Source organism: Oncorhynchus masou, unplaced genomic scaffold, assembly GCF_036934945.1.
Source record: "Oncorhynchus masou masou isolate Uvic2021 unplaced genomic scaffold, UVic_Omas_1.1 unplaced_scaffold_843, whole genome shotgun sequence".
NCBI classification, from domain to species: domain Eukaryota; kingdom Metazoa; phylum Chordata; class Actinopteri; order Salmoniformes; family Salmonidae; genus Oncorhynchus; species Oncorhynchus masou.
This window is the reverse complement of record NW_027014896.1, coordinates 23229-40117: the sequence shown is the minus strand read 5'-3', so window position 1 is coordinate 40117 and position 16889 is coordinate 23229. Positions and strand designations below refer to the sequence as shown.

At 46.9% G+C, this 16889-nt stretch overlaps 1 protein-coding gene across 1 annotated transcript; it reads left to right on the top strand.

Annotated features, from left to right (window-relative positions):
• The first annotated feature begins 302 nt into the window (after positions 1–302).
• On the top strand, positions 303–14245 carry LOC135537782 (somatomedin-B and thrombospondin type-1 domain-containing protein-like). The gene is made up of 6 exons (XM_064963795.1): positions 303–945; positions 6849–6924; positions 7100–7218; positions 9207–9285; positions 12375–12551; positions 13896–14245. The coding sequence occupies exons 1-6, from the start codon at positions 723–725 to the stop codon at positions 14011–14013; spliced, it is 792 nt and encodes a 263-aa protein (XP_064819867.1). The 5' UTR covers positions 303–722; the 3' UTR covers positions 14014–14245.
• The last annotated feature ends 2644 nt before the right edge of the window (positions 14246–16889 follow it).

Below are 16889 nucleotides of genomic sequence, written 5' to 3'. Positions count from 1 at the left end.
GAGGAACTCAGTGGGAGGGAGAGGGAGGAACTCAGTGGGAGGGAGGAACTCAGTGGGAGAGAGAGAGCGAGAGGGAGGAACTCAGTGGGAGAGAGAGGGAGAAACTCAGTGGGAGGGAGGAACTCAGTGGGAGAGGGAGGGAGGAACTCAGTGGGAGAGAGGGAGAGGGAGGAACTCAGTGGGAGAGAGGGAGAGGGAGGAACTCAGTGGGAGAGAGAGAGAGAGAGAGAGAGAGGAACTCAGGTTTGGTGTGTGGTTAGTCTACAAGTAGTCGGGGCGGAAACACTAGACACAGACACACTGACTGACTGACTGATCTGTGTGTGAACAGTGGAGCTGAGCTGTGTTTGTGGAATGACGCTTTTCTTCAGCTCAACCTGCTGGTAAACAGAAGGGCTGTGTGGACGCAGGAATTTCAGGTCACGAGGGCTCCAGCAGCAGAGCAGTGGTCGGAGAAGTGTTGTAGTTAATCTGAGCTGGGGTAGGGAGTATGTCTACTGTGTCCAGCTTGATTGAAGATTGTCCCTGTTCTTCTTACTCTGACAGTATGGGAGATTTGAAAACACACTGAGTAGAAGACAAACACACACACTCACACAGAGAGACTAGACGCGGAGACGACACACACACACATTGTAATTTTGGAGAGACTATTTCAGCCTCTTGTGGAATCCTTGGAGGTCCCAACTTGGCCCCCCTCCCTTGTATTTTTGTCCCTGACGATGGCGTTAGTCGTGGATTATGTGTTGCTGCTGGTAGCTGCCGTGCTGGGACCGTACCACGTTGGGGTGGAAGGCGGGTGCGCTGGGAAGTGCTGCCGGGGTTCAGACATCACCTGTGCAACGGCAGACTGGCGGATGGACCGTGTGTTCGGCACCTGCTACTGCGACGAGGGCTGCCTCAGGACCAAAGACTGTTGCTATGACTACCCCACCGAGTGCCCAGGTAAGGAGGATGGGTGGAGTCTCTACAGTAACGGCTGTCATGAATTCCCCGAATTGTTACCCTATTCCTTATGTAGTGCACTACTTTTGACCAGGGTCTATAGCACTATATTTGACGTTTGTTTAGCAAGTCAGTTAAGAACAAATATTTATTTACAATGATGGCCTACCAGAGAACAGTGGGTTAACTACCTTGTTCAGGGGCAGAATGACAGACTTTTGCCTCGTCGTGCTCGGAGATTCGATCTAGCAACTTTTCGGTTACTGGCCCAACGCTCCAACCACTAGGCTACCTGGAGCCACAATAGTGTAATGATGATGGAGAATCGTAGGCAGTCTGTTATTATGAAAGACTGGAAATGGTATATACAGTGATGTATTCATACCCCTTGGGAAATAATGGAGATACAGTGTCTGGCCAGAGAAACAATGGGTGCATTCTACAGTATCTGGCCAGAGAAACAATGGGTGCATTCTACAGTATCTGGCCAGAGAAACAATGGATGCATTCTACAGTATCTGGCCAGAGAAACAATGGGTGCATTCTACAGTATCTGGCCAGAGAAACAATGGATGCATTCTACAGTATCTGGCCAGAGAAACAATGGGTGCATTCTACAGTATCTGGCCAGAGAAACAATGGGTGCATTCTACAGTATCTGGCCAGAGAAACAATGGATGCATTCTACAGTATCTGGCCAGAGAAACAATGGATGCATTCTACAGTATCTGGCCAGAGAAACAATGGGTGCATTCTACAGTATCTGGCCAGAGAAACAATGGATGCATTCTACAGTGTCTGGCCAGAGAAACAATGGGTGCATTCTACAGTATCTGGCCAGAGAAACAATGGGTGCATTCTACAGTATCTGGCCAGAGAAACAATGGGTGCATTCTACAGTATCTGGCCAGAGAAACAATGGATGCATTCTACAGTATCTGGCCAGAGAAACAATGGGTGCATTCTACAGTATCTGGCCAGAGAAACAATGGGTGCATTCTACAGTATCTGGCCAGAGAAACAATGGGTGCATTCTACAGTATCTGGCCAGAGAAACAATGGATGCATTCTACAGTATCTGGCCAGAGAAACAATGGATGCATTCTACAGTGTCTGGCCAGAGAAACAATGGATGCATTCTACAGTATCTGGCCAGAGAAACAATGGGTGCATTCTACAGTATCTGGCCAGAGAAACAATGGATGCATTCTACAGTATCTGGCCAGAGAAACAATGGATGCATTCTACAGTGTCTGGCCAGAGAAACAATGGGTGCATTCTACAGTATCTGGCCAGAGAAACAATGGATGCATTCTACAGTATCTGGCCAGAGAAACAATGGGTGCATTCTACAGTATCTGGCCAGAGAAACAATGGGTGCATTCTACAGTATCTGGCCAGAGAAACAATGGATGCATTCTACAGTATCTGGCCAGAGAAACAATGGATGCATTCTACAGTATCTGGCCAGAGAAACAATGGGTGCATTCTACAGTATCTGGCCAGAGAAACAATGGGTGCATTCTACAGTATCTGGCCAGAGAAACAATGGATGCATTCTACAGTATCTGGCCAGAGAAACAATGGGTGCATTCTACAGTATCTGGCCAGAGAAACAATGGATGCATTCTACAGTATCTGGCCAGAGAAACAATGGATGCATTCTACAGTATCTGGCCAGAGAAACAATGGGTGCATTCTACAGTATCTGGCCAGAGAAACAATGGATGCATTCTACAGTATCTGGCCAGAGAAACAATGGATGCATTCTACAGTATCTGGCCAGAGAAACAATGGGTGCATTCTACAGTATCTGGCCAGAGAAACAATGGATGCATTCTACAGTATCTGGCCAGAGAAACAATGGATGCATTCTACAGTATCTGGCCAGAGAAACAATGGGTGCATTCTACAGTATCTGGCCAGAGAAACAATGGGTGCATAGTGTTTTCTTAACAGTGGGATTTAAACCCTTATCTAATTTTACTACTCGACGGTTTTACGCTTTCCCTCTGTCCTCTAACCCCACAGGAAGAGGAAGTGTAAACTCTAACAGTCTATTAGCTAGAACGGTATCTTTCAGTCCCCACAGGAAGAGGAAGTGTAAACTCTAACACAGTCTATTAGCTAGAACGGTGTCTTTCAGTCCCCACAGGAAGAGGAAGTGTAAACTCTAACACAGTCTATTAGCTAGAACGGTATCTTTCAGTCCCCACAGGAAGAGGAAGTGTAAACTCTAACAGTCTATTAGCTAGAACGGTATCTTTCAGTCCCCACAGGAAGAGGAAGTGTAAACTCTAACACAGTCTATTAGCTAGAACGGTATCTTTCAGTCCCCACAGGAAGAGGAAGTGTAAACTCTAACACAGTCTATTAGCTAGAACGGTTTCTTTCAGTCCCCACAGGAAGAGGAAGTGTAAACTCTAACAGTCTATTAGCTAGAACGGTATCTTTCAGTCCCCACAGGAAGAGGAAGTGTAAACTCTAACAGTCTATTAGCTAGAACGGTGTCTTTCAGTCCCCACAGGAAGAGGAAGTGTAAACTCTAACAGTCTATTAGCTAGAACGGTATCTTTCAGTCCCTACAGGAAGAGGAAGTGTAAACTCTAACAGTCTATTAGCTAGAACGGTGTCTTTCAGTCCCCACAGGAAGAGGAAGTGTAAACTCTAACAGTCTATTAGCTAGAACGGTATCTTTCAGTCCCTACAGGAAGAGGAAGTGTAAACTCTAACAGTCTATTAGCTAGAACGGTGTCTTTCAGTCCCCACAGGAAGAGGAAGTGTAAACTCTAACAGTCTATTAGCTAGAACGGTATCTTTCAGTCCCTACAGGAAGAGGAAGTGTAAACTCTAACAGTCTATTAGCTAGAACGGTGTCTTTCAGTCCCCACAGGAAGAGGAAGTGTAAACTCTAACAGTCTATTAGCTAGAACGGTATCTTTCAGTCCCTACAGGAAGAGGAAGTGTAAACTCTAACAGTCTATTAGCTAGAACGGTGTCTTTGCGGCGTAGTGGAAAAGCTGATTTTCTGCAATTCTTCACATTTCTTCATGGAGATGAGAGAAAATTGTGGCAGTTTTGAAGCAAATTTCCAGCAAATCTACATATTTTGGAGCTGTGGCTTCTTCCTTGCTGAGCGGCCTTTCAGGTTATGTCGATATAGGACTCGTTTTACTGTGGATATAGATACTTTTGTACCTGTTTCCTCCAGCATCTTCACAGGGTCCTTTGCTGTTGTTCTGGGATTGAGTTGCACTTTTCGCACCAAAGTACGTTCATCTCTAGGAGACAGAACGCGTCTCCTTCCTGAGCGGTATGACGGTTTCGTGGTCCCATGGTGTTTATACTTGCGTACTATTGTTTGTACAGATGAACGTGGTTCCTTCAGGCATTTGGAAATTGCTCCCGAGGATGAACCAGACTTAGGTCTACAATATTGTTTTTGAGGCCTTGGCTGTTGTCTTTTGATTTTCCCATGATGTCAAGCAAAGAGGCCCTGAGTTTGAAGGTAGGCCTTGACATACATCCACAGGTACACCTCCAATTGACTCAAATGATGTTGATTAGCCAATCAGAAGCCTCTAAAGCCATGACATCATTTTCTGGACTTTTCCAAGCTGTTTAAAGACACAGTCAACTTAGTGTATGTAAACTTCTGACCCACTGGAATTGTGTTACAGTGAATTATAAGTGACATAATCTGACTGTAAACAATTTTTGAAAAAATGACTTGTCATGCAGAAAGTAGATGTCCTAACCAACTTGCCAAAACTATAGTTTGTAAACAAGACATTTGTGGAGTGGTTGAAAAACAGGTTTTAATGACACTGTCCTAAGTGTATGTAAGCTTCCGTATTCAGCTGTATATTTTAAAGTATATGTGTGTGTATATATATATATATATATATATACAGAAAATGTGTATAAAACCCATATAAACTGCAGTTATAATTATATGACATTATTTTAAGTTGACAACTTCTATTCATCAATTTCTGACATTTCTTATTTTGAATTTCCTGCATAAGTACAATCAGAATTGAGCCTCTTCTGCCATTCATTCCAATTAGACTGGTTTGGACTTCTCCCTGACCAAGATGGCTGCCGTTTTCAAACCTCTCTGGAACTTTAAGGGTTTATGACATCATAGCCCCTCTAGTAATTGAATCTGATTTCTATGGTTTTTTTTATTTTACCTTTATTTAACCAGGCAAGTCAGTTAAGAACAAATTCTTATTTTCAATGACGGCCTGGGAACAGTGGGTTAACTGCCCACTGGGGCAGAACGACAGATTTGTACCATGTCAGCTCGGGGGTTTGAACTCGTAACCTTCCGGTTACTAGCCCAACGCTCTAACCACTAGGCTACCCTAGGGACTCTGACTGATCTGATACAAAACTATGCTGTCTAGTTTCAATCGTAACTCATTTACTTTGTATGAATGTGTGGACAGGATGGAATTATGGACAAATATGTCAGGAATGCACTTCTATTAATCATTATCTGTGTCCCGGATAGCACCTTATTTACAATGTAGTCTACTACATCCGGAATGGAATAGGATCTCTGTGGTAATTACTGTAGGAGTTAGCCAAGCAATGTGTACCTCATACCTGACACATCAAAGACCAGGTACTCAGAGAGCGTGTGGAGAGCATTGAAAAGAGAACAACAGGATTACATGGGTCAGTGACTGGATCCAATTCATTCAGCTTTACAGTTACATTCAGATCGCTCAGCACTGTACAGAAACACTCATCCTTCAAATCCAAGTGTGTTTCCCAAATGGCACCCTATTCTTGTAGGGCTCTGGTTAAAATAAGTGCACTATATAGGGAATAGGGTGCCATAGGGCTCTGGTCAAAAGAAGTGCACTATATAGGGAATAGGGTGCCATAGGGCTCTGGTCAAAAGAAGTGCACTATATAGGGAATAGGGTGCCATAGGGCTCTGGTCAAAAGAAGTGCACTATATAGGGAATAGGGTGCCATAGGGCTCTGGTCAAAAGAAGTGCACTATATAGGGAATAGGGTGCCATAGGGCTCTGGTCAAAAGAAGTGCACTATATAGGGAATAGGGTGCCATAGGGCTCTGGTCAAAATTAGTGCACTTTATAGGGAATAAGGTGCCATAGGGCTCTGGTCAAAATTAGTGCACTTTATAGGGAATAGGGTGAATATTGAGCAGTCAGCTGAGCCAACTGTACACACCCTTGACTTGTTCCGTCTTCAGTCTTACAGGGAAATGTCACAGAACTTCAGTCGTCAAACTAACGTCACCTCAGGGGTTTTCACTCCTGGCACGGAGCGTGCCAGGGCGTGCAGGCTTTAGTTCCAACCCAGCGCTAACTAATTTCATTCAGCTAATCAAAGCCTTGATGATTTGGTAGGTGCGTTTATCCTAGGCTGGAACAAAAGCAAGTACATCCACCAATCAGGAGTGAAGGACATGGCAAGTGTATGAATATTAGGTAACGATTTCCTGAATGTTCTATAAAAGATGAATGTGTGTCAAAGACAGTGTTATGTAGCAATGGGGCGGCAGGGTAGCCTAGTGGTTAGAGTGTTGGACTAGTAACCGAAAGGTTGCAAGTTCGAATCCCCGAGCTGACAAGGTACAAATCTGTCATTCTGCCCCTGAACAGGCAGTTAACCCACTGTTCCTAGGCCGTCATTGAAAATAAGAATTTGTTCTTAACTGACTTGCCTGGTTAAATAAAGGTTAAATTAAAAATAAAATAAAAAATGCTATGAATGTACCGTCAATAAAGCGTTAATGATACTCTATTTTTAGTTGTTTATGAAGATACTCACTGCTACAAATGTACCGTTAATGATACTGTATTTTTAGGTGTTTATGAAGATACTCAATGCTAATAATTACACGGTTGTCTCTCGTCCAGCCCAGTCATGTGTGGTGACTGTCTGGAGTCACTGGAGCGGTTGTGCCCAGCCCTGCCAGCGGTCCAGGAGGGTCCGGTGAGCCCTGTGTGTTATTTATTAGTCCTGTTGACGGCCCAATTCGTGGGAATAAATCTGATTCGTCAAAAGACCAATTGGTGGCGAACACTCATGTTATCTTCCGGGATTGATTTATTTGTACTTTTAAAAAGCTTTAAAATCCAATAATCTATGAATCATCAATGGATTGTAGGCAGCGCCACATAGAGCAGGAGCCCAGAAACAGTGCAGATCCATGTCCCAGTCTGGAGGAGCAGGCTGGCTGCATGGACTACCAGTCAAACAATGGAGAGATCTGCACTCAGAACACAGGTACACACACATTCAACTAAACCAACTGAGTCACACTGTTGCATGGTTATAACCAGGGGACTGGGTTGGTCTCTCTCCAGGTCCTGGTTATAACCAGGGGACTGGGTTGGTCTCTCTCCAGGTCCTGGTTATAACCAGGGGACTGTGTTGGTCTCTCTCCAGGTCCTGGTTTTAACCAGGGGACTGGGTTGGTACACACACATTCAACTAAACCAACTGAGTCACACTGTTGCATGGTTATAACCAGGGGACTGGGTTGGTCTCTCTCCAGGTCCTGGTTATAACCAGGGGACTGGGTTGGTCTCTCTCCAGGTCCTGGTTATAACCAGGGGACTGGGTTGGTCTCTCTCCAGGTCCTGGTTATAACCAGGGGACTGTGTTGGTCTCTCTCCAGGTCCTGGTTATAACCAGGGGACTGGGTTGGTCTCTCTCCAGGTCCTGGTTATAACCAGGGGACTGGGTTGGTCTCTCTCCAGGTCCTGGTTATAACCAGGGGACTGTGTTGGTCTCTCTCCAAGTCCTGGTTATAACCAGGGACTGGGTTGGTCTCTCTCCAGGTCCTGGTTATAACCAGGGGACTGGGTTGGTCTCTCCAGGTCCTGGTTATAACCAGGGGACTGTGTTGGTCTCTCTCCAGGTCCTGGTTTTAACCAGGGGACTGGGTTGGTACACACACATTCAACTAAACCAACTGAGTCACACTGTTGCATGGTTATAACCTGGGGACTGTGTTGGTCTCTCTCCAGGTCCTGGTTATAACCAGGGGACTGGGTTGGTCTCTCTCCGGGTCATGGTTATAACCAGGGGACTGTGTTGGTCTCTCTCCAGGTCCTGGTTTTAACCAGGGGACTGGGTTGGTCTCTCTCCAGGTCCTGGTTATAACCAGGGGACTGGGTTGGTCTCTCTCCGGGTCCTGGTTTTAACCTGGGGACTGTGTTGGTCTCTCTCCAGGTCCTGGTTATAACCTGGGGACTGGGTTGGTCTCTCTCCAGGTCCTGGTTTTAAACAGGGGACTGTGTTGGTCTCTCTCCAGGTCCTGGTTATAACCTGGGGACTGTGTTGGTCTCTCTCCAGGTCCTGGTTATAACCAGGGGACTGGGTTGGTCTCTCTCCAGGTCCTGGTTATAACCAGGGGACTGTGTTGGTCTCTCTTCAGGTCCTGGTTATAACCAGGGGACTGTGTTGGTCTCTCTCCAGGTCCTGGTTTTAACCAGGGGACTGGGTTGGTACACACACATTCAACTAAACCAACTGAGTCACACTGCTGCATGGTTATAACCTGGGGACTGTGTTGGTCTCTCTCCAGGTCCTGGTTATAACCAGGGGACTGTGTTGGTCTCTCTCCAGGTCCGGGTTATAACCAGGGGACTGTGTTGGTCTCTCTCCAGGTCCTGGTTTTAAACAGGGGACTGTGTTGGTCTCTCTCCAGGTCCTGGTTATAACCTGGGTACTGTGTTGGTCTCTCTCCAGGTCCTGGTTATAACCAGGGGACTGGTTTGGTCTCTCTCCAGGTCCTGGTTATAACCAGGGGACTGGGTTGGTACACACACATTCAACTAAACCAACTGAGTCACACTGCTGCATGGTTATAACCTGGGGACTGTGTTGGTCTCTCTCCAGGTCCTGGTTATAACCAGGGGACTGTGTTGGTCTCTCTCCAGGTCCTGGTTATAACCTGGGGACTGGGTTGGTCTCTCTCCAGGTCATGGTTATAACCAGGGGACTGTGTTGGTCTCTCTCCAGGTCCTGGTTTTAACCTGGGGACTGTGTTGGTCTCTCTCCAGGTCCTGGTTATAACCAGGGGACTGTGTTCGTCTCTCTCCAGGTCCTGGTTATAACCAGGAACTGGGTTGGTCTCTCTCCAGGTCCTGGTTATAACCAGGGGACTGTGTTTGTCTCTCTCCAGGTCCTGGTTATAACCAGGGGACTGTGTTGGTCTCTCTCCAGGTCCTGGTTATAACCAGGGGACTGTGTTGGTCTCTCTCCAGGTCCAGCTTTCATCACCACCAGGGAGTTTGGTGAAGGAAGAACAAAGCCTTACATCTACGGAGCATCTCTGTACCCTGGGTATGCTGCGTTATGCATGTTTTATGACTGTTCTTAAGGAGAAATGAACAGTTATGAAGGCTTATAGCAAGTTGTACAATGCTCTATTACACCCGTCTACTCACATAGGGAAGGGGACGAATCAGATTCAAGGATCCTGTGGTACACACAGTGCCATCAGAAATGTTTCACACCCCTTGACCTTTTTCCACATTTTGTTGTTACAGCCTGAATTTAAAATTGATAAAATTTGAGATTTTTTTTGTTGTCCACTGGCCTACACACAATACTCTATAACATTTGACATTTTTACAAATTAATTTAAAAATGAAAAGCTTAAAATGTTTAGACTCGATAAGTATTCAACTCCTTTGTTGTGGCAAACCTAAATAAGTTCAGGTGTAACAACTCACTCTGTGTGCAATAAAACTGTTTAACATGATTTTTGAATGACTCCCTCATATCTGTACCCCACACATATAATTATCTGTAAGGTCCCTCAATCGAGCAGTGAAATTCAACCACAAAGACCATGGAGGTTTTCCAATGCCTCGCAAAGAAGGGCACCTATTGGTAGATAGGGTAAAAACTAAAAAACAGACCTTAAATATCCCTTTGAGCACAGTGAAGTTATTAATTGCACTTTGGATGGTGTATCAATACACCCAGTCACTACAAAGATACAGGCGTCCTTCCTAACTCAGTTGCCGGAGAGGAATGAAACCGCTCAGGGATTTAACCAGAAGCCACTGGTGACTGTAAAACAGGTTGGAGTTTATCGGCTGTGATAGGAGAACACTGAGGAAGGATCAACAACATTGTAGTTACTCCACAATACTAATATAATTGACAGAGTGAAAAGAAGGAAGCCTGTACAGAATAAAATATTCCCAAACATGCATCCGGTTTGCAACAAGAAACCAAAGTAATATTTCGGTGTTCCTCAAGGTTCCGTTTTAGGACCGCTGTTGTTTTCACTATATATTTTACCTCTTGGGGATGTTATTCGAAAACATAATGTTAACTTTCACTGCTATGCGGATGATACACAGCTGTACATTTCAATGAAACATGGTGAAGCCCCAAAATTGCCCTCGCTAGAAGCATGTGTTTCAGACATAAGGAAGTGGATGGCAGCAAACTTTCTACTTTTAAACTCGGATAAAACAGAGATGCTTGTTCTAGGTCCCAAGAAACAAAGAGATCTTCTGTTGAATCTGACAATTAATCTTAATGGTTGTACAGTCATCTCAAATAAAACTGTGAAGGACCTCGGCGTTACTCTGGACCCTGATCTCTCTTTTGAAGAACATATCAAGACCATTTCAAGGACAGCTTTTTTCCATCTACGTAACATTGCAAAAATCAGAAACTTTCTGTCCAAAAATGATGCAGAAAAATTAATCCATGCTTTTGTCACTTCTAGGTTAGACTACTGCAATGCTCTACTTTCCGGCTACCCGGATAAAGCACTAAATAAACTTCAGTTAGTGCTAAATACGGCTGCTAGAATCCTGACTAGAACCAAAAAATTTGATCATATTACTCCAGTGCTAGCCTCCCTACACTGGCTTCCTGTCAAAGCAAGGGCTGATTTCAAGGTTTTACTGCTAACCTACAAAGCATTGCATGGGCTTGCTCCTACCTATCTCTCTGATTTGGTCCTGCCGTACATACCTACACGTACGCTACGGTCACAAGACGCAGGCCTCCTAATTGTCCCTAGAATTTCTAAGCAAACAGCTGGAGGCAGGGCTTTCTCCTATAGAGCTCCATTTTTATGGAACGGTCTGCCTACCCATGTCAGAGACGCAAACTCGGTCTCAACCTTTAAGTCTTTACTGAAGACTCATCTCTTCAGTGGGTCATATGATTGAGTGTAGTCTGGCCCAGGAGTGGGAAGGTGAACGGAAAGGCTCTGGAGCAACGAACCACCCTTGCTGTCTCTGCCTGGCCGGTTCCCCTCTTTCCACTGGGATTCTCTGCCTCTAACCCTATTACAGGGGCTGAGTCACTGGCTTGCTGGGGCTCTCTCATGCCGTCCCTGAGGGGGTGCGTCACCTGAGTGGGTTGATTCACTGATGTGGTCATCCTGTCTGGGTTGGCGCCCCCTTGGGTTGTGCCGTGGCGGAGATCTTTGCGGGCAATACTCAGCTTTGTCTCAGGATGGTAAGTTGGTGGTTGAAGATATCCCTCCAGTGGTGTGGGGGCTGTGCTTTGGCATAGTGGGTGGGGTTATATCCTTCCTGTTTGGCCCTGTCCGGGGGTGTCCTCGGGTGGGGCCACAGTGTCTCCTGACCCCTCCTGTCTCAGCCTTCAGTATTTATGCTGCAGTAGTTTATGTGTCGGGGGCTGGGGTCAGTTTGTTATATCTGGAGTACTTCTCCTGTCCAATTCGGTGTCCTGTGTGAATCTAAGTGTGCGTTCTCTAATTCTCTCCTTCTCTCTCTCGGAGGACCTGAGCCCTAGGACCATGCCCCAGGACTACCTGACATGATGACTCCTTGCTGTCCCCAGTCCACCTGGCCGTGCTGCTGCTCCAGTTTCAACTGAACCGCGGCCCTAGGACCATGCCCCAGGACTACTTGACATGATGACTCCTTGCTGTCCCCAGTCCACCTGGCCGTGCTGCTGCTCCAGTTTCAACTGTTCTGCCTTATTATTATTCGACCATGCTGGTCATTTATGAACATTTGAACATCTTGGCCATGTTCTGTTATAATCTCTACCCGGCACAGCCAGAAGAGGACTGGCCACCCCACATAGCCTGGTTCCTCTCTAGGTTTCTTCCTAGGTTTTGGCTTTTCTAGGGAGTTTTTCCTAGCCACCGTGCTTCTACACCTGCATTGCTTGCTGTTTGGGGTTTTAGGCTGGGTTTCTGTACAGCACTTTGAGATATCAGCTGATGTACGAAGGGCTATATAAATAAATTTGATTTGATTTGAATTTGATTAATAGGGCTCTGGTCTAAAGTAGTGCACTATATATAGGGAATAGGGTGCCATAGGGCTCTGGTCTAAAGTAGTGCACTACATAGGGAATAGGGTGCCAGATAGGATGTACACTGTGTGGAATGGTACGTATGATATTTCAAAGCCCTCCTCCGTCAGGTTCTGTATGGAGTATAAGATGGAGTCTCTGACTACCCACTGTACGGTGGAGAACAGACCACACACCCACTGGATGCAGTACCTACGTGAGGGCTACACGGTGTGTGTGGCGTGCCAACCCCCCGCCATGCGTAACCATAGCGGCAGCTGCCAGGGAGACGGCCAAGAATCCAACGGGTACGGAGTCACGGACGGATCATTTTTTTAAAGACGTTTGGTATTATACAGAAAGTAATGTAAGCCTTGTTCGAGTCAGTGCAGCGATGTAGTGAGGCTTTGATATCCAATCTCCTGGAAATGGCACTAGTTGATTGATCATACGTTATTACATTAGTCAATGTGTAGACTATATGAGATGGTGCCGTATTCTTAATTTGTGGTAACATTTCACTGGTGTACGAGTTTATCAAAACAGTTGCATAGATGAAGACTAGTCTAGTCAGGATAGGATACATTTATGTTTTTATTTAAGTTTTTATTTTATTTATGTTCTTCATGGAAAAGTGTCTATTGTCCTGTGAGGAGCTGCTCCATTGGCAGGCTGTGAGCCATACTAACCTGCGAGGAGCTTCTCCATTGGCTGGCTGTGAGCCATACTAACCTGTGAGGAGCTGCTCCATTGGCTGGCTGTGAGCCATACTAACCTGTGAGGAGCTGCTCCATTGGCTGGCTGTGAGCCATACTAACCTGTGAGGAGCTGCTCCATTGGCTGGCTGTGAGCCATACTAACCTGTGAGGAGCTGCTCCATTGGCAGGCTGTGAGCCATACTAACCTGTGAGGAGCTGCTCCATTGGCAGGCTGTGGGCCATACTAACCTGTGAGGAGCTGCTCCATTGGCTGGCTGTGAGCCATACTAACCTGTGAGGAGCTGCTCCATTGGCAGGCTGTGAGCCATACTAACCTGTGAGGAGCTGCTCCATTGGCTGGCTGTGAGCCATACTAACCTGTGAGGAGCTGCTCCATTGGCAGGCTGTGAGCCATACTAACCTGTGAGGAGCTGCTCCATTGGCAGGCTGTGGGCCATACTAACCTGTGAGGAGCTGCTCCATTGGCTGGCTGTGAGCCATACTAACCTGTGAGGAGCTGCTCCATTGGCAGGCTGTGGGCCATACTAACCTGTGAGGAGCTGCTCCATTGGCTGGCTGTGAGCCATACTAACCTGTGAGGAGCTGCTCCATTGGCAGGCTGTGGGCCATACTAACCTGTGAGGAGCTGCTCCATTGGCTGGCTGTGAGCCATACTAACCTGTGAGGAGCTGCTCCATTGGCAGGCTGTGGGCCATACTAACCTGCATCCTCTGTGTTTTGCAGTGAGGAGCTGCTCCATTGGCAGGCTGTGAGCCATACTAACCTGTGAGGAGCTTCTCCATTGGCTGGCTGTGGGCCATACTAACCTGCATCCTGTGTGTTTTGCAGTGAGGAGCTGCTCCATTGGCTGGCTGTGAGCCATACTAACCTGTGAGGAGCTGCTCCATTGGCAGGCTGTGAGCCATACTAACCTGTGACCTGTGTGTTTTGCAGTGAGGAGCTGCTCCATTGGCAGGCTGTGGGGAACTCTGGCTGTCGTGGAACGTGGAAGAAGGTCCAGAGAACAGCATACTGCTCCTGTCCTCACGTCCACAGCTTTCTCTTCATATAAACACACAGGAAGTCTTACTGCCGTTCCTACTTGCAACCCTATTCCCTATATAGTGCACTACTTTAGACCAGAGCCCTATGGCACCCTATTCCCTATATAGTGCACTACTTTAGACCAGAGTCCTATGGCACCCTATTCCTTACATAGTGCACTACTTTAGACCAGAGCCCTATGGCACCCTATTCCCTATATAGTGCACTACTTTAGACCAGAGCCCTATGGCACCCTATTCCCTATATAGTGCACTACCTTAGATCAGAGCCCTATGGCACCCTATTCCTTACATAGTGCACTACTTTAGACCAGAGCCCTATGACACCCTATTCCCTATATAGTGCACTACTTTAGACCAGAGCCCTATGGCACCCTATTCCCTATATAGTGCAATACTTTAGACCAGAGCCCTATGGCACCCTATTCCCTATATAGTGCAATACTTTAGACCAGAGCCCTATGGCACCCTATTCCCCACATAGTGCACTACTTTAGACCAGAGCCCTATGGCACCCTATTCCTTATATAGTGCACTACTTTAGACCAGAGCCCTACGGCAGCCTATTCCCTATATAGTGCACTACTTTAGACCAGAGCCCTATGGCACCCTATTCCCTATATAGTGCACTACTTTAGACCAGAGCCCTATGGCACCCTATTCCCTATATAGTGCACTACTTTAGACCAGAGCCCTATGGCACCCTATTCCCTATATAGTGCACTACTTTAGACCAGAGCCCTATGGCACCCTATTCCCTATATAGTGCACTACTTTAGACCAGAGCCCTATGGCACCCTATTCCCTATATAGTGCACTACTTTAGACCAGAGCCCTATGGCACCCTATTCCCTATATAGTGCACTACTTTAGACCAGAGCCCTATGGCACCCTATTCCCTATATAGTGCACTACTTTAGACCAGTCAAACAGTATCCTTGTCCTAGAGAGACGTACGTGGTTGACAAGGCGTCACCCCAGGGTAAGGCCAACACCAAACACAGCCCTTCTGTTACGGGCTTCTAAAATCCCCCACGGGGAAAAATTCATGGGGGGGGAAAAATGATTGGATCCATTTTTGACGCTAGGTTTTTATGATAATTATAGGGCTCTGGTCAACAGTAGGGAATAGGGTGACTGGTACTCCACAGTGCTCTGGTCAACAGTAGGGAATAGGGTGACTGGTACTCCATAGGGCTCTGGTCAACAGTAGGGAATAGGGTGACTGGTACTCCATAGGGCTCTGGTCAACAGTAGGGAATAGGGTGACTGGTACTCCATAGGGCTCTGGTCAACAGTAGGGAATAGGGTGACTGGTACTCCATAGGGCTCTGGTCAACAGTAGGGAATAGGGTGACTGGTACTCCATAGGGCTCTGGTCAACAGTAGGGAATAGGGCTCTGGTCAACAGTAGGGAATAGGGTGACTGGTACTCCATAGGGCTCTGGTCAACAGTAGGGAATAGGGTGACTGGTACTCCATAGGGCTCTGGTCAACAGTAGGGAATAGGGTGACTGGTACTCCATAGGGCTCTGGTCAACAGTAGGGAATAGGGTGACTGGTCAACAGTAGGGAATAGGGCTCTGGTCAACAGTAGGGAATAGGGTGACTGGTCAACAGTAGGGAATAGGGTGACTGGTACTCCACAGTGCTCTGGTCAACAGTAGGGAATAGGGTGACTGGTACTCCACAGTGCTCTGGTCAACAGTAGGGAATAGGGTGACTGGTCAACAGTAGGGAATAGGGCTCTGGTCAACAGTAGGGAATAGGGCTCTGGTCAACAGTAGGGAATAGGGTGACTGGTACTCCACAGTGCTCTGGTCAACAGTAGGGAATAGGGCTCTGGTCAACAGTAGGGAATAGGGCTCTGGTCAACAGTAGGGAATAGGGTGACTGGTACTCCACAGTGCTCTGGTCAACAGTAGGGAATAGGGTGACTGGTACTCCACAGTGCTCTGGTCAACAGTAGGGAATAGGGTGACTGGTCAACAGTAGGGAATAGGGTGACTGGTACTCCATAGGGCTCTGGTCAACAGTAGGGAATAGGGTGACTGGTCAACAGTAGGGAATAGGGTGACTGGTCAACAGTAGGGAATAGGGTGACTGGTACTCCATAGGGCTCTGGTCAACAGTAGGGAATAGGGTGACTGGTACTCCATAGGACTCTGGTCAATAGTAGGGAATAGGGTGACTGGTCAACAGTAGGGAATAGGGTGACTGGTCAACAGTAGGGAATAGGGTGACTGGTACTCCATAGGGCTCTGGTCAATAGTAGGGAATAGGGCTCTGGTCAACAGTAGGGAATAGGGTGACTGGTACTCCATAGGGCTCTGGTCAATAGTAGGGAATAGGGTGACTGGTACTCCACAGTGCTCTGGTCAACAGTAGGGAATAGGGTGACTGGTACTCCATAGGGCTCTGGTCAACAGTAGGGAATAGGGCTCTGGTCAACAGTAGGGAATAGGGTGACTGGTCAACAGTAGGGAATAGGGTGACTGGTCAACAGTAGGGAATAGGGTGACTGGTACTCCATAGGACTCTGGTCAATAGTAGGGAATAGGGCTCTGGTCAATAGTAGGGAATAGGGTGACTGGGACTCCATAGGGCTCTGGTCAACAGTAGGGAATAGGGTGACTGGTCAACAGTAGGGAATAGGGTGACTGGTACTCCATAGGGCTCTGGTCAACAGTAGGGAATAGGGTGACTGGTACTCCACAGGGCTCTGGTCAACAGTAGGGAATAGGGTGACTGGTACTCCATAGGACTCTGGTCAATAGTAGGGAATAGGGTGACTGGTCAACAGTAGGGAATAGGGTGACTGGTCAACAGTAGGGAATAGGGTGACTGGTACTCCATAGGGCTCTGGTCAACAGTAGGGAATAGG

Coding starts and splice junctions, on each gene's coding strand:
- LOC135537782 (XM_064963795.1), top strand. CDS start 723: ATGGCGTTAGTCGTGGATTATGTGTTGCTGCTGGTAGCTGCCGTGCTG. Junction 946..6,848: donor CTACCCCACCGAGTGCCCAG/GTAAGGAGGATG, acceptor TCTCTCGTCCAG/CCCAGTCATGTGTGGTGACT. Junction 7,219..9,206: donor GATCTGCACTCAGAACACAG/GTACACACACAT, acceptor GTCTCTCTCCAG/GTCCAGCTTTCATCACCACC.